The following is a 24,404-nucleotide window of genomic DNA, read 5'->3' on the forward strand; positions in this document are numbered from 1 at the left end:
TCACTAGCAGCTTGCAGCTACTCTGAGCACTCTAGGACAAAGGAATGAGGAACCCAGCTATGGACAGCAGGCAAATCAAGAACCAGGAAGTGTACGTGTTCACTGACACATGCATGCTTAGCAAGAACCCACATTTACATATTGTTCCCATAGCTATTAAAAATGCTCATTTTTAAATTAAGCTTGTGGAATCGGTTTTAGCAATCAGATTATCAATTGAATGCATCACTAGCATCTCTGTGAATATGACATAAGTTTCTCGAGATCAGAACAAAATGTACCATGCAAATCAGGGATCATCGGATTTTTCTTTATTCCCCCTTGTTCCTCTTTATTCCCTCTTACATAACATTACTGTTGTGTGGGCTGTGCGTGCTAAGTATATCATGAAATCTTCACCTATAAACAAAAGCCCTGCTGTGGAATGTGAGTCTTACACCTACTTATTTAAGCTGCTGCTTGTCAGGACATCTGGTCTATGATTGAGGTCTGACTTCAGAAGATGCATCCAGAAGGTTGTATGTGTTGTTTACAATACTGAACTGAAAATAAAAAAAAAAATTAAAAAAAAATTAGATTTTTAACATTTGACTAACCTGCATACATACAATTTTCAAAAAATTATTCAAAAATTGTTTTTAGCAAGAAATTTCAAATAAAATATGGAAGCAATAAAGATAGCAATACAATTAAAAGATAATGGCACTTTTCCCACAAATGACTAATCATGAACTGACTAATCTTTTAAAAATGTTATTAATTATTACTACTACTACTACTACTATATTATTAATAAAAACAATCTCTTAGAGTCATCAACAAAAGGTAAGCAACATTTAGAGAAGGTTATTGACTTCATTTCAAATGACCCATACAGATGTGACTATATAAATAAATGGCGTTGGGTGGAAATACAGGGTGAAACATTATAGACAAGAACATGAACGTGTAAGAGGATTTTGTGAGAGAGCAGGAGACAGGATAAAGGATTAAATCAGATGTAAATCAGGAAAAAGAATGAGAGATGAATCGTTTCTCCTTATCTACAGTCTAATCACACACTGCCGATGCATCAATACTGTCTGATAAGAGAAAATAAATATAGTTGTTGTGGGAATGAAGAGAAATTCATTTTCCATAAAAAAAAAAAATGTGAGACTGAGATCAAAAAAAGACACTCAATATGAGTTATATGTTTGGAGGAATCATTTGTCTTTTGACTAAATAAGTCAAAAGAATCAAAGTTTTATTGTATTATTGTTCATGAATTCACACGTATATAAGACACATGTCTTGTCTGGAAATGGGAAAATATTTGTTATATTTACTTGATTCATCTATACAGCAAAGGGGGAGGAGACAGAGAACCTGCAAATGAATGAGAGAGAGAGAGCGAGAGATGGAGGGACAGTATTAGAGAGGAACAGATTGAGAGAGACTGAATGATGAGAACGTGAGCGAGAGAGAGGGAAGAGAGAGAGAGAAGGGAGGGGCGAGTGATGTCCAGAGATGGATACACTCAATGTAATTTTCTGCAACAGAATCTAAACAGATAGAGTGAGAGGAAGAAATACACAGCCATAGAAAATTATTAATGCTCGTCAGTCGTCACAGAGAAAGATGTCAATGGAAGCAAGCAGCATGGAAACCATTGAGGTTCCTCAAGACAAGATTGTCAAAAAGGTACGTGACCTTTTAGCCTTAGCCTATGAGATAAGTAAGTTTGGCAGATTGAAACTTTGTATGCGTAACGAACAATATATTATAATGAAAAGAAAGAAAGACCGGGGCTGGTTGTCACACTTTTTAGTCCAGTTAATGTTTCTTAGGGTAGGTTTTCTGTACAGGTGTAACATGTCTCTGGTTATGAGTGAACCCCGCGCCTTCTTGCCTGCCTGGATGCTACTAACCGTGACAACAGGCACATACCCTATAATTTTGACAATCAAAAAGTTTTTATACACTATTTAACCATTATTGCAAAGAAACAGTTCACATTTGTGTGTTGTCATGCTACAGTATATGGGGTAAATTGTCACAATGGAAATTTACGATTTAAGTTTTTCAGCCAAATATAAACTGTAAAACAGTTTTTAAACACAAGTCAATTCAAGAAACGCTAAAAATCTGACAAACAGAAACTGTAATTAAAAATTTAATTATAGAATAATATTCAATATTATAGGCTATATACACACTGCCATTCAAAAGTTTGGGGTCCTACGATGTTTTTACAATAAGTGTCTTATGTTTATCGAGGCTGCATTAATTTGATCAAAAATACAGTAAAACAACTACATTTTTCAATATTATTACAATTAAGAATAACTGTTTTCTATTTGAATATATTTTAAAATATAATTTATTCCTGTGATGCAAAGCTGAATTTTTAGCGTTATTACTCCAGTCTTCAGTGTCACATGAGCCTTGAGAAATTATTCTAATACGCTGATTTGATGTTCAAGAAACATTTCTTATTAATATCAATTGAAATTTTGTGCTGCAAATTTTTTTTATTTTTTTATTTATGTTTATTCTATTTATTAATTTTTTTGTGGAAACCATAGTGCTTTGTTTTCAGGATTTATTAAAAACAATTTAGCAACAAAAACTTACTGACCCCAAACTATAGTATTGTATAATATTTTAATTTCATAATCACTTAAATGGTCTATAATACAGTAATTTATAATAGGACAGAATTTATATAATATATATGTATAACTACTGTTGTACAAGTATTTGTCTAACTGTACCTGCCTCAAAATCTAATCATTATTGATATGTAGCCCATGTGACAACTAGTCCTGATCTCCACATTTCATACTTGGAGCTTAAATTAGATCATAAAATGCTCTTTTTACTCCATACTGTAAATGTAGGGATCCTTCAGGAAGAAGATAGAGAAGCTGAGGAGATGGAGCACCTCTTCAGGCGGCAGCAGCTTCAAACGGCCACCCAAAACCAAAACCCTCAGTCTGAATTCGCCCACTGACCCTGACACAGAGCCCCTCAGAGTAGAGACGGAGCGCAGGAAACTCAGACCCATAGTGGCATCCGTCTTTGGTCAGGTATGGGCTGCTGTGTCACACAAGAAGATATTTAGCCTATGTTTTTATGTTGCGCTGAGGTGAACTATTGTATTTTCAGTCATGGTCTTGATTTAAACAAATGTTTTGGTTTGCTGAACTCTTTATTAAGTGCTTGATGATACAATTTACACTTAAACTCAATAAAGAGGCACTGTGATTGCTCATGAAATAGTGCTTATTATTATGCTGATGGATACTGTGAAGACTCCAGAAGCTGTTTTTGTGTGATTCTGAATGAGGGTCTCTATTTGTCAATAGGTCACATGGGTATGTGGTACACTGAAGGATTTTTTTTTTTTTTTGCTCTATTAACTCAAAGACCAGTAGTCAGGATTCTGTAGTGTCTGGATTATTTGCAGTTTTTAAGTTGTTAATGTTTGATGCTTAAATACATGATGTTAAATGGAAACTCTCACTACAATGTTACTTATTAGTTGGATGACAACTGGTTTGGGCCTCAAAGTTATTCAAAAAGCCTATTTCAAATGTTGAATGATCAAATGTTGGTCAAAGGTTATCTGATGCCAGCATTGTACTTAGACATTTGTATGTAATAATAATACACACTGGGAGCTCAAATATTTTAACTGGTCAGGAGGAAGGAGAGTTATGCAGATATTAGACTGTCACTGAAGATAACATTACATAACTTGTCACCATTGTCCATTGCTGAAAAATCTGTATAGAAACACAGAATTGTTCCCTTCATCTACACTCCTCTCACATTTACTCTTTCCAGTCTGTAGTTTATTCATTCTTAAACCCTTTCACACAGCAGCAATCATAATAATCATTTTCTGACAAACTCTCTGCTTTCAGAGGATTATGGCTCTGTACTGGAGTAAAAGGTGAATGAGTATTATGTATTATTTATTATTCACCACACCTCATTCTTTAAAGCTTGCCTTCCCAAACCCATAGGATATGAAACTAGCACAGCTTTCCATTAAATCTATTTATTTTAACTAATTCACTATTCTTCACTAAATTAATATGAAGACCAAATCCATCCACCTTCAAATTCTTTAAACAGGACTGACTTAATAAACAATAACAATAGTTATTTCAAAACTTTAAAAAAAAGAAAAAAAAACATTACAACTTTTAAAAAGCTTTTAAAAAGATTTTGATGTCTCTCAGACCCCAAAAATAACATAAAAGTTAATGTGTGATTGTAATTTAAAAGAAGGTAATAACAATACACTAAATTTTATCCTTTGCAATGTGTCAGAATGATTGAGAAGGGAAGGATTGTTTTGAGCCAGCGGTTGGGTTAAATGTTTATCCCAAACTTCTGGGTAGTAACCCAACCGCTGGCTCAAAACAACCCAATCGCTGGGTTTGCCCATATTTTACCCAGCGCTATGAACACAGGGAAATCAACAGGGAAGAACGGAAACAGGTGTGGAGCAATTAGACACAGGGCTGGGGACAAATGAACTATTGATGACAAACAAGTATAAAAGAGCTTTTTTATGCACTGAAAAGGATCTATGGATGTTAAAGATCCTTCATGGAATCATTGATGTCTATGAAGAACCTTTATCCTGTAGATCCGCTTAAAAGATGCATGCATATTTGCAATTCAGAAGAAGAAAATATCTTTATCAGATCAATATTAACTGCCACATCCATTTTTATTTTCCACCAATTCCCTAAATTTAGGTTTCCCGGTCACATGGAAATGCTGCCAAACAAGGAAAACATCACTTATTGTGTCATTTGTAATCAAGCTGTGGTTTTGTCAAATTAAAAAGTGTGACTAGGATACATCACGTGCTGACAGACACACAATCATTCTGCTTTCGGTTGACATCCTTTTTTATCTCTACTTCTGTGTCTCTCTGTTGCTTGTCTCTTCTCTTGTGTTTTGGCCTTAATCCATCGACAGCCCACCGATATACAGCAGACAACCCAATTCTCCTCTATAGCCCACACATATACACATAAACAAGTACAGAAGCTGTTTGAATCAACAGAAACGAGATGCTCCACATTTCACCGTCTGTAGGTCAGTTGTCTGGCTGTTTTACAATAGATAATTTAATCCACCAATCAGAGACCAGGTCTCCACGGGTAACCCAATTAGGAGCTGCTCTGTACAGTATCGCCGGCTGATCTTTTATTATATGAAAAACAATTATGAGTGAGAATTCTGTGGAACACAAAAGTAGATATTCAGAAGAATGTCTCAGGGGGTTTTCCCTACATAAGTCATTTTAGACCCCGTTTACTTTCATTGTATGGACAAAAATAGTTCTTTAAAAGATATTCTCTTGTGTTTTGCAGAAGAAAGAATTTGAGGGTGAGTAAAATAAAGACAGATTTTCATTTTTGGGTGAACTATCACTTTAAAATGTGACGTTTTAATGTAAGGTTGTGTTCCAATGGGAAGACACTAATCTGCCTGCCTGTCCATGTATGAGTAAATAGGATATACAGAGAGTGAGCGCTAGCTTGTTAAATGTACATTTATGGATGTCTAAGAGTGAGAAATGTGTGCTAAGCAGATAAACCCCTGCTGATTTATGAATGTAGAGATGGATTAGTCCACTGATGATCGAAGTCTAAGGCTTAGAGTAAGACACACTCTTTGATGAACCAGAGCTTTAACGGCAAGCGAGTGACTCTTTGACTTGTATGCATGCAGATATGCACATGGATGCATATAAGTGTACAGCTGTTGTTTCCAGATAGATGGAGGGAATGACAATAGCAGACTAACTGATACTTAGAAATGAATGACTGAAGTCAATTAGGCATGCTAAAAAATGCTGCCGTTGTTATTTGATGAAAATATATTAGTCGGATCATAATTCACAAGCATTTGGTCTTCTCTGCACTAGTAAGGAGAGAACATATACTGAACTTTTTCCAGGGTCTATGTGTGCTGTCTGTAAGGGCCATTGTCAATGTGGGAAAACTGGGAACATTGGGAAAACCTGGTGTGACGTACCAATGGAATGCTGAAGTCAAAACAAGGCAACTCTGCATGAGTTCCCTACTATACTACTGTACTACAATACTATACTAATAGCCTATATAATATGCTAATATAATGTTTAAACAATTTTTAAATGACTAATTGTATGCAAAAATTAAAAACATTATAGAGCACATTTAAGAAAACTCAACTCACATGCATCATGTATAATCATGCTTTTTGCTGAAATTCATTTGTCTTTAAACTGTGATGCAGGAAGGAAGAGTTTTTCAATGATTTTCAAAAATCCATCTTTTAAAAAATAATTAAATATTTGAATCTTAATTGTAAAATTGTATAAATATATATACCTGAAATGTTCTTCTTTTTAGTTGAGGTTTGGGTGTGTGTGATTTTGGTTATAATCCTCACCCACAGAATTCAGAAGAAACCTCATAGGATTTACTTATCATTTGCCAGATTACATCCCTTCAATGTTTGTTTGCTAGTCAAAAGTTTGGACACACCCTCTCTTTATTATTACTATTTTCTACATTTTATATAAGCTATTAAAGTTATAACTAGAAATGGAAGTATAAGAACTGGTGTGTATTTTATATTACTCAAAGTAGTCTCTTTCCTAGATTATGGGCGGCACTTGACACTTTATAAGCAGTGTTGAAGGAGTTCCTACATTTGCATTCCTACTATCAAAGATTGCAGTAGGTTTTATTGCAGTAGGATTCGTGACAATTACCATAAGTTCATAAAACACATGCACAGATAAACTCTTCTTGATATGTTAGTCAGCTCTGGCACAGACAAACAGTAGCAGAGTGAAAAAGTATGCAAACAAAAGCTGTTTGAAACCTAGGGGCACTTTTGGCCCTGTGCACTATAGGAAAATAAACTCTTTTCACGTGCTTGTTTAATGGTTGTTAAATTTTGATATTTTTGATCAAATCTGTGAGCTCTGTGATCTTCCGTAGACAGCAACACAACTGCAATGTTCCCAGGTCCAGAAACGTAGCAAGGACATTGGTAAAACAGTCCATGTGACATGAGTGTTTCAACAGTAATTTTACAAAGCTATGACAATACTTTTTGTGAGCAAAGAAAACAATAATAACATCATTTATTCAACATCCTTGGTTATATCCTTAGGGTTTTCATAAATATCGATCCTGATTTTCTTGACATATTACCTCTGATAATGATTGTTAGAAAGGAAGCTAATTCAATTTCGTTTTTGACAGCATCTTTGGAAGAAAATTAATATTTGAATATTTGTTGTGATTGGTTAGTTACTGAGAGCATAAACTATCATCATCAGTCTCCACATTGTCCCTCACTCCCCGGTCCAACTCATCCATTTAAAAATGCAAATAAAATCATTTTAGATTTAGTTTTGCACATGCACCAAATTTAAATAGCCTATGTAAGCTCATTTTAAGCATTTACACATAAGCCTTTATATTGAACAATAGGGTTTCAGGATAATAAAAAAAGGTAATGTATTCATTTAATTTAAAATGTAATTTAACTTAATTTCATTTTATTTATTTTTTCTTTCATCTTAGAATCATCTTGTGAAAAATATGAAATTCTGCTTTGTAAACATTACAGAATATCAAAAATGCTTGTTTGGTTCCCCCTAGTGGCTATATATATATATCCATAATACACCTGCTGACGGTAGACAGAAAGAAATCTGAAGAAAGAAAAATATATAGTTCTAGCTTTAGCTTATTCTGCATGGTCTAAGATCCCTCTTTTATTTAAAAGATATAAAGAAAATATTAATTATTCATATTTAAATCATTCATACTGAATTGATGCTGCCCTCTTGTGATATGGAGATTTAGTAAAGTCTACATTAACAAATCTTATATCATTAAAATGCCATATTTTGTTGTATTATAAAACTGCCCAACATCTCTATCTGTGTATGCCAACTTTGTCTCTACCTGAAGAGCTTTTAAGCACAATTATCTTTTAACTGATCTTAAAATATCTTAGTTGTGTATAAAAAAATAAAAAAAAGAATGTGAGAGAAAGCCTAGTATGGAATAAAGAGATTACATGGTAATATTGCATGAATGTGGGATTGAACTCAGTAATACCTTGATCTGGACCAAAAACTCATCTTACTTGTAAAACATGTTTTGCACTCACCTGCATGTTTAAACCCACCTAATCTTATAGACAAACATAATTTAATTTCCACCAGTATTACTGATGTTAATCATAACACTGTAAAGTAATTCTGCAAGCCACTGTAAAATGTTTTTTCTCCCTCTAATACCAAGAATTAGATCTGTGCTCAGACTATCATATTTTGGGAGTTATTAGAGCAAAACAAACAACCATGTTGATGGGCCAGGGGATAGCTGTCATTCTGATATTTATTTATTATTTGTTTGTTTATAACAGTCTTTCACCTAAAGCAAATTGGACCAAAAATAGATAATATAGTAATATAGTAAATATAGATCTATTTAATAATATAGCACAATATAGTATCATATATTAGCTATAGTAGCTATATACCATAACATGTTGTAACTAATAAGCTATATAACATTATTTCCCTGTTTATACACTATTTTCCTGTTTTCTACACTGACATTCATACTGATTTGGCATCTATCCTCTCATCTGACCCTTTTGACCTCTGACCCCTGACACTGCAGCTCATCACCCTTCTAAAAACCACCTGCTCTCTACAATCCTACATTCCCTTATCAGCACTGCCAGCTGCGTTGCACTCACCATGTAATCTGGAATGTTGCGAATTATGCAGACCTTTCCCACCCCTTTGCTCTCGCTCTCTCTCCATTTCTCTCCTCATCCCTCCATCCCTTCCTATTTTGTACCATGCCAGTCACTTGCAGTAGAACAAGTGCAATTAGAGTCTGTCTCAAGGCAAAATGAGGCTGTGAGAGAAAATGGAAAAAGAAAAAATGTGCAGAGAAAGAGAGAAAACAGACAGCAGATGCAAGGTCCGAGAGCATCAAGATTATAGTGCTCAGAAAACCCTGGAAATGCCGTTTCTGGCTGAAGGAATTGGTCTCACTTCTCCTCAAAGCATGCGGTGACTGTTTTTGGTGGTATTAGCATCACTACCCATCACCTCTTGTTTAAGCAACTCCGCCCCCTCTTGGGATATTCTGACGACAGTGTGTCGCAAAGTTTATGTAATAATCTGAGGACAGGAACCAAGAGTGAGTGATAAAGAGGGAAGGGGAGGGACAGAGGGAGGGACAGACATGACAAGAAAGAGTTGGAGCAGTGAGAATTAGAGAAATACAAATGATGGGAGCGAAGCCATCTAAAAGAAACAGCATGAAGAAGGTAAGATATCAGTTTTTAAATTTGTTTTTAAAAAGACTATTTTATAAAATGTAGATTAGTGAGACTGATTTAGAAAATTACTTGAAACTATTCATACTTACTTGGCCTTTTGCAGAAAGTATAATGGTGCGATAAGTTCATCTATTGAAATGAAGTGTGTGAATTAAGTTGCAGTATTTGTAATGTACAAAGATAAAGGAACATGTATCTGATCAAAAATACAGTAAAAACTATTATTTGGAAATATTATTATAATTTAAAATTATAATAAATAATAATATTTAAAAAAAACTTACTTTACCTTATTTTACAAATTATTCCTGTGATAAAGCTGAATTTTCACTAGTCATACCACAGTTTTCACTGTCACATGATCCTTCAGAAATCATTCAAATATGCTGAATGTTTTTATTATTATCTATGCTATAAACAGTTGTACTGCTTAATATTTTGTGTAAACAGGGATACTTTTTTCAGAATTCTTTAAAAGTTCAAAATATTTATTTAAAATAGAATTTTTTAATTTTTGTAACGTTATAAATGTATTTACATGTAGTTTTTGGTCAAATTAATGCATTCGCACTGAAGAAAATTATTAATTACTGAACAATTATTTAATTATTTAAAATTACAATCCTTACTGACCCCAACCTTTTGAACAGTACTATATATAATGATAAATTATAAATATTTTCACAGTCATGTCATTCCAAACATGACTATACATAATATTTATAGCAGAATGTCCAAGCTGCTCTATTACAATAAAAGTGAATGGTAACGGTGGCTTTTAAACAGGATTTGTAAGATTTCCAGTAATCAAATTTCATTCTTTATCTCTCACAAAGCAATAATATGGCTTCAGAAGATTTGTAATATGTGGCCCTGGACCACAAAACCAGTCATAAGAGTCAATTTTTGGAAATCGAGATTTATACATCGTCTGAAGGCTGAATAATGAAGCTTTCCAATTGATGTATGGTTTGTTAGGATAGGACAATCTGGAATCTGAGGGTGCAAAAAAAAAAACAATAAAAATCAAAATATTGAGAAAATCCTTAGCAATGCATATTACTAATCAAAAATTAAGTTTTGATATATTTATGGAAGGAAATTAACTAAATATCTTCATGGAACGTGATCTTTACTTAATATCCTAATGATTTTTGGCATAAAAGAAAACTCGATCATTTTGACCCATACAAAGTATTTTTGGCTATTGCTACAAATATACCCGTGCTGCTTATGACTGGATTTGTGGTCCAGGGTCACATATATTGCAATTTTGTGATGCTTTTATTGTGCTTTTTTAAAGCTTGCCAGTCCCCGGTCCCCATCCACTTTTAATATTATGGAAAAGAGTGGTTTGGACATTCTGCTAAACGCCTCCTTTCATGTTCCACTGAACTTTTTTTTTTTTTCGAGAACTGATTTGGTTCCCATGAAATTTTTACAATAAAATAATATTTGTAATTTATAGTATAGACATCAGCACCACATACAACAGCATTAGACCTTGTCAGACTGTGATTTTGTCTGGTGCGTAATGAAATGGTTCCTTGCAAAGGGGGTCCCGCCCCTGGAAGGCAGTGGACTGCCATTGGCATCCGCCATGTTAGGAGGCAGCGGTGATGCGGCAGCTGAGTATGAGGATGATGAAGAGTTGGGCCAGCAGTTTGAAGAGCCGATATGTGCTCTGGTTCAGAACTGTACCATGCTACACAACATCGTGGGCCCAGCCTGCGTCTTTCTCCGCCAAAGCTTCGCTCAGGCTCAACTCGTATGTACACACACACTTACAAACACACCTTTTTTAGACAATGCATCGGTGCATCGGTGTCAGAATTTCCATCAGGGAATCAGATGATCATTTTCTGTCTTATCCATCTTCAGTCAAATCCTCCCTTGAGCCCCCATTACTTTCATAATGTCCCATCAATGTGGCATGCTGTGCCACATTGTTCTTTGTGAGTCAATACCAAGTCATTTTTTATGTTGCCAAGTCCTTCATGCAGATTTGTAAGGATGCTTACATTCAAATGCATTTAAAACTAACAATTCACATTAAAGTGTTCATAACAGATATGAATGCACAACCTGCCATGAATGCATTTCTACAACCTAATTACTCTCAAGTGTGCACCAGATCGGCAATTATATAGTATAATATAATATTACCTAGTGAAGTGGTTTGGGGTGAATGAAGAAATTAGTAGTTTTTAAAATTGTAAATTAAGTTCCTGTAGATTCTAGAGTACTGATCGTTGCGACTGAGACAGTGTAATATCCTTCTGCTGTCAATTGTGATTTATATATGCCATTAGTATAATGTTCTTTTTTTACTCATGGGAGAATCTTGGTAAAACCTCTCTCTGCAGAAAAAAAAAAGACAATCATTGTATGTTTTTTCAAAGAGAGGTGAAGATTTTTCACCTACAATTGGCAGTGTGATCAGAATCTTAGACTGGTGAATGTAGTCGAAAAGAGAAGAAGTGTACAAGTGTGTAGTTTCATAGTAGCTTAATGTTTCATATCAATGTCTACATCTGTCTGATAATCCCAGAATTATTTTTGTGTGGATAGAAAATTAGGGTGTAAGCTGCAGAAACTGGTGCAAAGACAAAACAGATGGAAAATTCCCTGAAATTGTTTGGTTTGTGACATATTTATCTAAAGCCTTTTTCACCAGATAATATCACTATCTGTGTATCTGCTTAGTAGTGCAGCACTTATTGAGGCTCCAGGGTGCATGTTGAACAGACTACATAAAAACTATATATTGTATGGGTGAGTACACCTGATTTTCACAACAACAAAAAAAAAGATATGTGAACTCCATTCAACTCCATTTGTTGCCTGGCAACCTGGACTCTTGTAATCTGTTCACCATAGTGACTTTATCCTACTGCTGCTTGCATCATGCTTGCCAATTCACGGTAGTAATCAGCCTAAATACTCCCCAGCTGTGTGAATATGTTCTGACTGGCCACTGCCAAAACACAGGCTCAGTCAATCAGATCAAAATCCAGATCACTCTACCATTTGTTATCATTTTACTTATGTAATGTATAAATGTTGATTCATTTGAGATTTCATTGCTCTGCTTGTTCTTTTTTACTTGGAGTTATGTTGATAATATTTTAATGACTGAGTTTCTGCATTTCCACAAACATGAATATCTGACAACCCACAATCCCATGTGTGTGCTTTTCTATCCTTAGATAACTTACAATATAATCCATAATATCATAGCACTGTGGTTCTCAGTTAGTTTTCCTTCAGGGCCTCGATATTATTAAGGAAAATATTAAATCCATAAAGTCCATGATTATATTCTAAGTTCATTAAAGGAATAGTTCACCCAAAAAGGAAAATTTGTTGCAAGTGTACTCATCCTCAAGCTGTCCAAGATGTAGATGAGTTTGTTTCTTCATCTGAACAGATCTGGAGAAATGTAACATTAAATCACTTGCTCACCAATGGATCAGTCCAAACAGTTGATAAAAACATCACAATAATCCACAAGTAATTCACACATCTCAAATCCATCAATTAACATCTTGTGAAGTGAAAAAAATGGATTTTTAAAATGCAAACACACAGCTTTTCACAAGACATTAATTGATGGAAGGAGTATTGTGGATTATTGTGATGTTTTATTCACTGGTGAGCAAGTGATGCCAAATTATTCCAAATCCAGATAAAGAAACAAACTCATCTAAATCTTGGATGGCCTGAGTCTAAGTACATTTTCAGCCAATTTTCATTTTTGAGTGAACTATTCCTTTACATTTGTAAGTAGTATGTTGTACAGTATGTGTTGTACTGTAGGTGAAACAGTGATTAACCCCAAAACAGAGTTTATAAATACATTTTGTGGATGTTTGTTTTGTTTTGGGGGGCGGGGGGGGGGGGGCACGCCCATGTCATATTTTACGTGCAGGCACTTCGTGCAGATGGTCGCCCCCAGTGATACTGACAGGTGTGTGTGAGGCTCGCTGGTACAATGTACTTTGAGTGACAGTTCAACAAGTACAGTCTGAGTGCAAAGCAGATTACAGGAAAGATTATAATACAGGATTCCCACACTTTCGAACCAGTTTTTCTAACCATGTGATGATTGGATGACTAAACCAGTTACAAAAATTATTCAATTGAATTATTAATATTATTATTTATATTTTGTTATAATTATACTATATTGTTATTTATTTAAATTATTTTAATGTCATATTTGTATTGTAATTATAATGCACATTTTTCTGTGTTTTGTATGTATGCACCTGTCTACATATCTGTGTGTCTGTCCTAATAGTTTGTCTCTGTATGTCTCTTTAAAATCTGTACTCACTGCAGGACAGAGATCTACGGCCAGAGGAAATTGAAGGTACAGAGATATCCAACATCACTGATATGCTTTATCATTAAGAGCGTTAAACTCTCCCACCATCCAAAGTAATATGATTCCTTCCCTGATCGACTTCTCTCCCACATCAACATGGATTCTTGCCATTACCTCTCTCAGTTTAAACGAATCTACCTTCAGTCTCCTCTAAATCCCTTGATAAGATAAATTTAATATAATAATTCAACCAAATAATGCAAATAATTGACTTACGCTCATGTATATTTTTCTTTCTTCTGTGGAACACAAAATGAGAAATTCAAAGAATGTTTCACAGCTCTTATTCACATTTCACCATATTCAAAAAATATCATCTGAATTCAAGTCTGTTCCTGACACAGTATTAGTATGGCTTCAGAAGACATATGGAGCACTTATATGATACTTTTGAACAGTGTTTTTTTTTAGCTTGATAGATACTGCTCATTTCATAATTTAATTGTTTCCTTTTGTGTTCTATGGAAAGCATTAGCTACTGCTTTGCAATTGCATAAGTGTGAGTAGTTTTGGAGGAACTACTCCTCCAACAAATGATATGAGTGATCACCGTACCTTTATCCTTCAAAATCCTCTTACTGGACAAACAGATTACACATCAATGTCAACAAACTCTCTCATTCTTTCCCTGCCTTCAGAGTTGAAAGAAGCCTTCCGGGAATTTGACAAAGACAAGGATGGCTTCATTAGCTGTAAGGATCTGGGCGAGTGCATGAGGACGATGGGCTACATGCCCACAGAAATGGAGCTGATTGAACTCAGTCAGCAGATCTGTGAGTGCCAACCTTGTTGTTGTCATTATACTTCATTATCTCAGTTGGCAGCATATATATTTGCGGTGTATTAATGATACTTCTTACATGATTGTTTGTTTGTTCACTAGGTGGTGGTAGAGTGGATTTTGAGGACTTTGTAGACCTGATGGGCCCAAAGATGCTGGCTGAGACAGCAGACATGATTGGAGTGAAAGAACTGAGAGATGCTTTTAGAGAGGTTGGTGTTCCGTGCTACTGACAGGTGTATTGTATTCCTAAATTTTCTGAAGTCACACCCCTTTTAATTGATCTTTTTTTCTCAGTTTGACTCTGATGGCGATGGTCAGATCAGTCTGGCTGAACTTAGGGAAGCCATGAAGAAGCTGATGGGAGAGCAGCTCAACCACAGGGAGATTGATGAGATCCTCAGGGATGTTGACCTCAATGGAGACGGGCAGGTTGACTTTGAAGGTTAGAGTTATATTTTGTGCTCCACGGGTTCTTGAATTTTGATTCTTGCATGTGCATTTTGGAAAACCATTATATGTAGCCTTTATTCATATACAAGCACCTTCCAGTCTATTAGGTACACCTGTTCAACTGCTTGTTAATGCAAATTTCTAATTAGCCAATCACATAGCAGCAACTAAGTGCATTTAGGGATGACATGGTCAAGATGATCTGCTAAAGTTCAAACCGAGCATCAGAATGGGGAAGAAAGGTAATTTGACTTTGATCGTGGCATGGTTGTTGGTGTCAAACGGACTGGCCTGAGTAACTGCTGATCTACTGGGATTTTCCATCATAGGGCTTACAAAGAATGGTCAGAAAAAGACAAAATATCCATTCAGTGGAAGTTCTGCCGGTGAAAATGCCTTGTTGATGCCAGAGGTCAGAGAAGAATGGCCAGACTGGTTCAAGCTGATAGAAAAGCAACTCATAACCTCACGTTACTGAGGTATGCAGAAAAGCATCTCTAATCACACAACATGATGAACCTTGAAGCAAATAGGCTACAGCAGCAGAAGACCCCATTGTGTGCCACTCCTGTCAGCTGAGAACAGGAAACTGAGGCTACAGTTCGCACAGGCTCACCAAGATCGAATAATAGTTGACTGGAAAAAGGTTGCCTGGTCTGATGGGTCTTGATTTCTACTTGGCCATTCAGATGGTAGGGTAAGAATTTGGCATAAACAACATGAAAACATGGATCCATCTTGCTTTGTATCAACTGTTCAGGTTGGTGGTGCTGGCGTAATATCATGGGTAACATTTTCTTGGCATATTTTTGCCACAGCCAACCTCAGTATTGTTGCTGACCATGTCCTTCCTATATATTAGTGCTGTCAAACAATTAATCACATCCAAAATAAAAGTTTTTTTGTTTACAATGTGTACTGAGTATATTTATATATATAGAAACACACACTTGCCTGTATATATTTCAGAAAAATGTTGTTTATATATTAAATTTATTTATAATATAAATTATATGAATATAAATAAACATGTAAATATATTCTGTATATGTGTGCATTCATGTATACATAATAAACACAGGACACACATATTATGCAAACAAAAACTTATTTTGTATGCGATTAATCGTTTGACAGCACTAATATATACATATACATACACTATAATACTTGGATATTTCTGCTCATAAATTGGAACGGAAGCTATCTGTTCATCTCTAACTAACCTGTTTTTCACCTTATGCTCTACAGAGTTTGTCCGAATGATGTCTCGCTAACATAGAAGACTCATGAAAAAGGGAGAGAACAACCGGCTTGCCAACTCCTAATGTGAAGAGTGAAATACTATGCGTCTGCTTTAACTACCTTTTATATAATTATTTAAACCATGCTCTTTCTTCATACAGGGATCTTTATTTCACACATTTGCTTGTTTTTATGACAAAGAGGAAAAGTGTGTTTCTTATACCATTTTTGTCTGAAATTAAATGTATATTAAGTCCTTTAAGGAATGTTCCATGTTTCCACATATGGTCAGAATTGTAAGGATACATAGTTGTAGCCCACATTATTTATAAAACATGCTATAACTCCTGAATGGACATTAATAACTACTGAAAACTGTATGATGTAAATGGGCATTGTGGACTGCAGTGCCAGATATAAATCATAGAGTCCCTGTATGATGCTTTTAGGACTGTTAATGCTTTCCCTGTGGGAACAGGATATTAACATGCAAAACTGGACATCCTACAACTCTGGAAGAGTCTGGAGATCCTGTGTAAAGATCTGTATTTGTGATCTACCCTTGCTACTTAATCATTACGTTCAAACAAATGTTTTTATCTAAATATCAGTTCTTGCCAACAGTGAACTATAAAAAAAAAAACTTTGATATTTTGATTATTTCTGTACTCATAAAGATTGTAAATATTCAATAACGATTAAATTAAATGGACTTAATTTAATTGCTGACTGTTAACTCTTATTTTCAAGTATTTAAAGCTCTAAAATACAATGGTGGTAAAACACTGCATTGAATAAATAAGAATCACAATGCTTATTAATGTTCCCTTTGTCAGTTACAAAAGCTAAGGCCTAGCTAGATTTGCATAAGTGTATGCATTAATCAAGTATGTCTATAGATTTAAATTAATACATTGATGTTTCCAGTATAGAGGCTTCTAAAATACTCTGTGAATTCTCTCGCTGTTTAGCCAGCTCTCTGCAGTGAAGAAACACATAGACAGGATGAATGAAGGCCAGTAGAGTCGGGACAGTCAAGATGATGTTCGCCTACAGAAACACAGAAATACAGTAGAATTTACTATTTACAGTAAAAGCTGTGAAAAACAAGTTAATGATTATGGTCAATTTACACACAAGGAATTAAAACTAACTGAATATTTAATCAAATGCTCCTGGAAACTGATATGGAGAAATATTTCATGTTTTTTTATGTTTGATGTGAAAAACTCACTTTTATAGGCTTTTTTAGTATTTATATAGTTTTAGTATATAGCATTTAACCATATAATCGTGTTGCAGGTATAGTTTGGAAGAACATTTCTGCCACATATGTAATAATTTTTTTTATTAGAACTATAACTTTTTATGTCCACAGCATGTTTGACTTAAAACAAAAACATGCCATAATTAGTCAAAATTATGAGATACTATGTCGTAATTATGAGATAAAAGATGAGATTATGAACTAAAAGTCATAAATATGACACAAGAATCATTGAAGCAAAAAGTCAAGGATTCTGATAATAATTATGTCAGAAAAATTGACATTTTATATCACAATTTTTATCACATCATTTCACCTTTTTATGTCAGTTTTGACTTTTTATCCCATAATTCTTACTTTATATAATTTTGGCTTTTATGATTTACCAAACCATGATTTTTTAGCAGAAATGGGCTTCCATGGGAATCAACATCTAGTGGCCCCAAAAGTATTGAAACCTCAAATGGACACACTTAAAATGTATGAATTTCATTAAATTAGATAACAAAATATCAAATGAAGCTCAATTTGCAAAGAAATAATGCTAGACCTTTTCTCAGACTACTACTATAACATTACTAACTAATGTTCTACTAACATTTGTGAACTAGAAAGTGTCGATTACTTTTTGTATCTCAGTATATTGTTTTATCTCTTAAAACCTCTTTTTGTAAAAATGCCCTTGCTTGAAAAGTGTGCTTGTGCTATATTTTTTTTTAAATAAATGTCACTTGGTTTGGTTTTTTGTGATATAATTCAATGACTTTCATGCAATTTCAAGTGTACACAAACTTTTGGGGCCGCTGTATGTATATGAGCTCTTTGTAGTTGAAACAGTGGAATGGGAATCATAGATTTACATAGAAGGGGTCTCCTCCAAGAACTTTGTTGAGGGCGAAGCAGGGATACTGCAGCAATGAGACCACAGCTGATAGGGACATCACTAGACCATAGAGCTTTCCAAAATGACGGGCAGGAAACCTGTTGGAATTCAGATTCATTGCACTCACTTGGAAGTAAAGATTCCAGTCTAGTGACAATCGAGATATTTCTATCACCCGATTTACTTACGCTATGCTGATGAATGCAGCATTCCCTCCGTACAGAAAAGAGCGGTTAAGGACCTGAAGGATGAATGTGACGTACTGGAGAGGGAGGAACGGAACGCTTGCACAGATGGAGAACAACAGGCACTGCAGAGAGGTGAGGAGGAGAGACAGAATGGACGAGCGCAGGTCTGCTTCCCGTTCTGACACACCTACAAAAAATACAGGGTGGGAATGAGAAAGAAAAATGGTAAAGGTGTGTTATCAGAAAAGAGACCTTCACATTTCTCTTTCAACTGACCTGGATCTAGGGGTTTTCTTTTGTGTCTGTCCATTAGCAGTCCATTCCAGGGAGCACAGAGAACTCCACAGAGCTGGGTGAAAGCAAACGCATTGGTGTACTCACTCACTGAGAATGAAAAAGAGAAAAAGAAGCCTCAGTCAAACTCTATAACCTCTGCTGCTGTCACAGTAAGGCATTTGAAAATTATCCTACGGGTGTTGCCAATCAGAACTGCATTGACAAGTGAAAATCCATTTCCATTCCTGAATTTTGACTGGTATAGCAAAGAGGATGCAGAACTGTAACTAGGTTTTTTTACTATTTATTTAAGGGAGTCGAATTAAAATGGAATGGATTTCATGTTTTAAGTGTAAAAGTGTAAAAATCTGTCATACACACACCATATGGTATATAGAAATATAATATTATATTAATAATCAATTCTGGAAATGTTATTCACAGATTTTTTTTATTTAATTGATCTACATTTAATATATTAATTCTATAATTGAAATCTATCTATCTATACATATACGATATATTTAATATATTAAAATATATATGTTTATGGGCCATAGTGCAAAATCTCTTCTTTACCCAGAGTGCTTTAAATTAAGTCTAATGTGTGATAGCGTTAAATGTCTTTGAATTCAGTCAATTCCTCCTCCTGTAATTCACATTCAAGTTCATTTTATGAACTGAGAGACTCCTAACACAAACAAAGATTTCACAAAATTCACTGAAATGCATCATAGAAGTGAGAAAATTTGTTTACCAGTGTCTGGGTCTTGGTTGGCCAGTCTGTTGAGCATTGGATTCAGAGTTCCAATGAAGAAATAATGCCGCAGCTGCATGACTGACAGCCATATGAGGTGCCACAGGAAGAACCAGGATAGAACACAGCTCCTAAAACTGTCTATAGGAAAAAATTAAATAAAAGAAGAAACTTTATTTCAGTCAGTTTATTTGAACCATTCATTGACAAGAAACGTTTCCATAACCATGCAGTGTCTACCAAAGGGAGACCTATGCTGGCCAAGCAGCACCTTTCTCAGAGTTGTCTGTTGTCGCCAGTGACTCATCAGCTACACCTCTGCCTCTGTCCGAACTCAGGTCTTGCTCTCCCTCATACTGTTCAACGTTGTAGCTATGTGATTTAGCACAGCTCATCCTGTAAATAACAATTTGCATTTGAATTAATATGGATAAGAGCATGAATTTTCAGCATCACCCCAGTCTTCAGTGTCACACGATCCTTCAGAAATCAATCTAATATGCTGATTTACTGCTCATAAAATTTTCCTATTATTATCAATGTTCAAAACAGTTGTCCTGCTTGTCCATGCTTTTGTGGAAACCATTATACTTTTTTAATTATTTGATGAATAAAAAGTTTAAAAGAACTGCATGTATTTAAAATAGAAGTCTTTTGTAACAATGTAAAAATTTTAGTGTCCCTTCTGATCAATATAATGCATCCTGAATAAAGTAATTAATTTCTTACCCAAAACCTTTTAACTGTTGTTTATTCAACTTATACTTAGCTTATCGTTTCACTCACCCATATTTGTAGTCATCTGGGATGGGATAGGGAATGTGTGATTTTGGCATAAGGAAAAGAGTCCGGAGGAGATGAATGAGATTACAGGCTGAGAGGAAGAGAAATGAGGAGCGAAGAGAAACCCCTCTCTCATAGAGCACCTTCAAAAATGGTTATACAGGGTATTATAGATTGCAGTATGATAAACAGCTGATGAACTCGTTTTTATCACTGAGGATAAACTTGAATATAGGACTATTAAATGCATTTTTATTTGTGTGAGTGTGTGTACTTCTTACCTTGATGATAAGAAAGATAACTGACGAAGAGTCAAAGGCCCCATTATAGACTGTAATAATTGTCGATCTATGAGAGCCGAAAAGGTTCCCAACCTGAAATGAGGACAAGTAATGCAAGCAATTGATCATACCCTTGATACTGCATGTATGAAATATAATCATTCATGAACATACCTGCATATTTGTCATTAGAAATAAAATACCTCCCACAGCAATGAAGGACAAAGCAGGAAAAAGCAAGATAGAGAGAGCTGTTTCAATGAAAAGAGAGGGAAATAAATCATATAAAATATGCCCATGATGTGTGTGATGTGATTATTAATAAAAAAAAAAAATCAGTCTGTCTTTACCTTTATTGGACAATGCCACAATAAGAGTGCCGGTGGTATAAAGAAATCTACAAAACAATGATTATACAACTGGTATAAATCAAATTGAATTAAAAATCAATTACCCTAACCATAACTGTTCAAATATTATTGTGATGGTCCAGTCTTTTCCTTTTTATAAATGTACATTTTTGTATAGAACGAATGGTACCTAACATTGCACAACAGCTTACATTTGCAACAATTCTGGAAGTCTCAACAAATTGTACTTAGGGACTGTTTTTACTTAATGGACAAAACCCTGTTTTTGGAGCCCAGTCAAACGCCCACGTTGATTTCTACTATCTGCTTAAAGCACACGCCACACACAATCAGATACACATCTTGACTCTACCGCAGAGAGACACAGCAGTTCTGTTAATTCTTGCCTGACCTCTGCTTTACATCCTACGAGGGACTAACTCACATAGCCAAAAATCGCGTTGCCATCGTGCCAAAATGGTCGTAGATGAATCCGTTGGGCAGAGTGAGAAAGTTGTTCATGAAGGAGGCCACGGTAAAAACCAATGAGAATTTCTCATCTTGCAGACTGCAATCTAAAGAGAAAAACAGATAAGCAGGTAGACACAGACCAAAATAAAAAAGCATAAAATGAAGTGAACCATCTAACACATTAAAAGCCACTGTTGTAAATGACCTCACCTGTGCCAAGTTCTGCACTAGCGTCTGTCGCATTGATGCACAAATCGCTGAAGTAGCCATCTGTCTTTAGGACAAACACGAGAGACGCCCAACCAAACACGACTCCAGCAAAACCCAAGCACTCCAGCAGTCCTGTAGCCAGAGTCAGCTTGTATCTCACCCCCATCCCAGATGATCCCTTGCATCCCAGCATCCTTTGCGCACCGTCAGGGTCAGGAACACTTCTAGAACTATCCACTTGTGTAGGAAAGTGCACTGTATATGCTTGCCACTATATGTTGTTAAATTAATTTTAATCTTGAATGCATCATCCTAAACGCTGACCGACTTCTCTTGTTTGTATTAAGGCTTGCTCATATTTGACCAGAAAGAAACTATGCAGGTCGGTTAAATGGAGGCAGAGATAACGTTTTCCACGTATTTGGACTGAATTGTGCATGTTCCTCTCAAGAGATGGAGCTATAGATCTGCTGTTGAAAACAACATGACAGAACATTTAAGAAGTTTGCATGGAATGTATTACTTCTGAGCTATATGTGTGATCATATTCATCAGCATCTTTGTATGCCACTATCCTTTTAGTTTGTAGGCCTATCCCTAAAATTCTCACCCTCTAAAACTGTGTCTGAGGGTTATGTAAAACTGCAAGAAGAGACAGACAGTCACATTTTACAGGTGCAATTCAATTTAATCAATAAAATTATTATTCAAGGGTATAAATTCCCTACCACCCTTGATTCTGATTGGTCAGTCGCAGCACTGAGCAACGACCAACTATTTTTTGCAAAATCACCCCTAAACTGGACATTTATCTTGCAACGCAAACTACAGTAGCATCATCTCGGGATCACGGGGAATACTGACAGTAGGCTAATAATACAAACAGCTGGAAGGACAAGAAATCTATGGCAAGAATAAAATATTGATAGATTGCTGGAGGCATGGGAATTCCCAGTCAGTGTCCAATCAAAACAAGAAAACGAAAAACGAGGAGGAAGTGAATTTATAAAGCAATTTGAATGGCAGAACAATACAGCAACAACATTAGCAGTAGAGGTAGTACTAGTTTAAAGGTGTTATTATTATTATTTAGGCTATTAATAGCCTAATGTAATAGAAAATATACGGGGGGAAAAAGAAATGCGTAATTTCAACTCAAATCAATAGTTTATGTCTATGTTTATTTCACAAGTAGGAAAAATGTGCATACAGATATTGCGAAATAAACTCTGAGAGGGTTATCAGGACCCTGATGTAAAGAGAGAGGGTCTTGGATAACCCGGATGTAGAGGTTTTTTCTTGTTATAATGACCGGCTGTCTGTTCAGTATCCCTTACATAAGTGTGATTTAGCAGTTCAGACGTGCTGCATCAGTGTCTAGATTTCTTGAAATGTGACATAGGGTAAAACTGAAGTTGATCACTGATGGCACACATGCGCGCGCTCTAATCCAGATTACCCTGTCTGCGAGCACTAATCTCTCTAACAAGAACAGTTTTACTCGTCCACCGTTTTTATGCATAATTTAAAAGATATAACAGATACAGGCGATATCCGATATAATGCTAAAAGAGCGTCAGATCGAATTAAATTAAAACTATCTAAAGCAAATGGATTTGACTACATTTCCATTCCAAGCTTGAGCAATAGTAAATCTATGGGCATGAGTCAGGTATTCTAAATTTAAATTGTTTCTTCATAGAAAATGACTCTATTTGCATATAGACATCTACTCACATCAGTCTTCTGTCGCACTGAATGACGGGATTGATGAAGCGCTGTAAAATCCCGTTTCGTGGTGAACAGTAGGCTACTAAACCTGTGCACGCGTATGCGCGTTCATGAGCCTGGCAATTGGCCAAAGTGAACGACAACAGTTACTACTGTTTAGTTACTACTATTACCTATTTATTGACCAGTTATTGTAATTATTTTAATAAATATATATTTAGATAGATGAAACCATAGATATATATACACACATATCTATGTATGAAACAATATATACATGAAGAAATGTTATAGTTTACCCTTGACATAATGATATTCAAATAGCCTAATTGTATCCTTTTCCGTTATTTTGTTTTACAGTATTTCCAATTTGTCGCTTTTTACCTAAATTGTAGTATTGATTGCATTAATTAAATTCAACAATGCAACCCTGATGTAAGTTATTTTAAGAAAAAATAATAATAGCCGAATAAATAATCAAAAAGTCTCTACTGAGTGGCATCTTGTTTTAAGGTAAATTTGCAACCCATTGATATACATTTTGTCTGTAAAAAAAAAATGTTTGTTTATTTAATATAGATACATTTATTTTACATTTGAAGAGTTCATTTGCAAAAACAGATAACTCCATTTTTTCATTGTGCATTCTAATTAAGCTCAATCAAACTACAGTTGGGTTATTTTGATTAGGTTAAAAAATAACTAAAACAAATACAGCTAACACAATAAAATACAATAAAAACATGATTACATAGGCTAATAAAAAAAATATTTTTGACAATTTTTAAAAACTGTCAAAAAAATTATATTTTTGCAAATAAAAAATGCTTATTGCAAGAACATTTTGGTAACCACTGTTGCAAAAAATACTCTTTTTGTGTAAAGTGCCACCATTTTGTGTGATGAAAGACTTGATGCAGAGCAAGCGAACGCAAGGAAGCAACCAGGTAAGCTTAA

General features: G+C 35.1%; 2 protein-coding genes across 3 annotated transcripts; one reads left to right on the forward strand and one right to left on the reverse strand.

Moving 5' to 3' along the window:
• The first annotated feature begins 1,444 nt into the window (after nucleotides 1–1,444).
• LOC306872048 (calcium-binding protein 2-like) lies at nucleotides 1,445–16,970 on the forward strand. Of its 2 annotated transcripts, none has more exons than XM_079420390.1 (7): nucleotides 1,445–1,683; nucleotides 2,883–3,071; nucleotides 13,726–13,756; nucleotides 14,410–14,544; nucleotides 14,655–14,764; nucleotides 14,850–14,997; nucleotides 16,257–16,970. In XM_079420390.1, exons 1-7 carry the CDS (start codon nucleotides 1,621–1,623, stop codon nucleotides 16,280–16,282), a joined length of 702 nt encoding a protein of 233 aa, XP_079276516.1. In that variant the 5' UTR covers nucleotides 1,445–1,620; the 3' UTR covers nucleotides 16,283–16,970. The 2 variants fall into 2 exon arrangements, with proteins under 2 accessions (XP_079276516.1, XP_079276515.1); XM_079420389.1 differs by lacking the exons at nucleotides 1,445–1,683; nucleotides 2,883–3,071 and adding exons at nucleotides 9,276–9,369; nucleotides 10,937–11,149.
• Nucleotides 16,099–23,581, reverse strand: slc43a3a (solute carrier family 43 member 3a). The gene is made up of 13 exons (XM_079420376.1): nucleotides 23,454–23,581; nucleotides 21,717–22,358; nucleotides 21,481–21,610; nucleotides 21,036–21,082; nucleotides 20,860–20,936; nucleotides 20,686–20,778; nucleotides 20,408–20,547; nucleotides 19,893–20,017; nucleotides 19,622–19,762; nucleotides 18,865–18,972; nucleotides 18,589–18,775; nucleotides 18,378–18,498; nucleotides 16,099–17,300 (listed from the first exon to the last, which is right to left on the reverse strand). The coding sequence occupies exons 2-13, from the start codon at nucleotides 21,907–21,909 to the stop codon at nucleotides 17,157–17,159; spliced, it is 1,506 nt and encodes a 501-aa protein (XP_079276502.1). The 5' UTR covers nucleotides 21,910–22,358; nucleotides 23,454–23,581; the 3' UTR covers nucleotides 16,099–17,156.
• Between the last annotated feature and the right edge of the window lie 823 nt (nucleotides 23,582–24,404).

This window comes from Barbus barbus, assembly GCF_936440315.1.
Source record: "Barbus barbus genome assembly, chromosome: 7".
Classification (NCBI taxonomy): domain Eukaryota; kingdom Metazoa; phylum Chordata; class Actinopteri; order Cypriniformes; family Cyprinidae; genus Barbus; species Barbus barbus.

Coding starts and splice junctions, on each gene's coding strand:
- LOC306872048 (XM_079420389.1), top strand. CDS start 9,328: ATGATGGGAGCGAAGCCATCTAAAAGAAACAGCATGAAGAAG. Junction 14,765..14,849: donor TGAGAGATGCTTTTAGAGAG/GTTGGTGTTCCG, acceptor TTTTTTTCTCAG/TTTGACTCTGATGGCGATGG. Junction 14,998..16,256: donor CGGGCAGGTTGACTTTGAAG/GTTAGAGTTATA, acceptor TATGCTCTACAG/AGTTTGTCCGAATGATGTCT.
- slc43a3a (XM_079420376.1), bottom strand. CDS start 21,909: ATGCTGGGATGCAAGGGATCATCTGGGATGGGGGTGAGATACAAGCTG. Junction 20,937..21,035: donor TGTGGCATTGTCCAATAAAG/GTAAAGACAGAC, acceptor TCATTGAAACAG/CTCTCTCTATCTTGCTTTTT. Junction 18,973..19,621: donor CAACCAAGACCCAGACACTG/GTAAACAAATTT, acceptor TTTCATTCTCAG/TGAGTGAGTACACCAATGCG.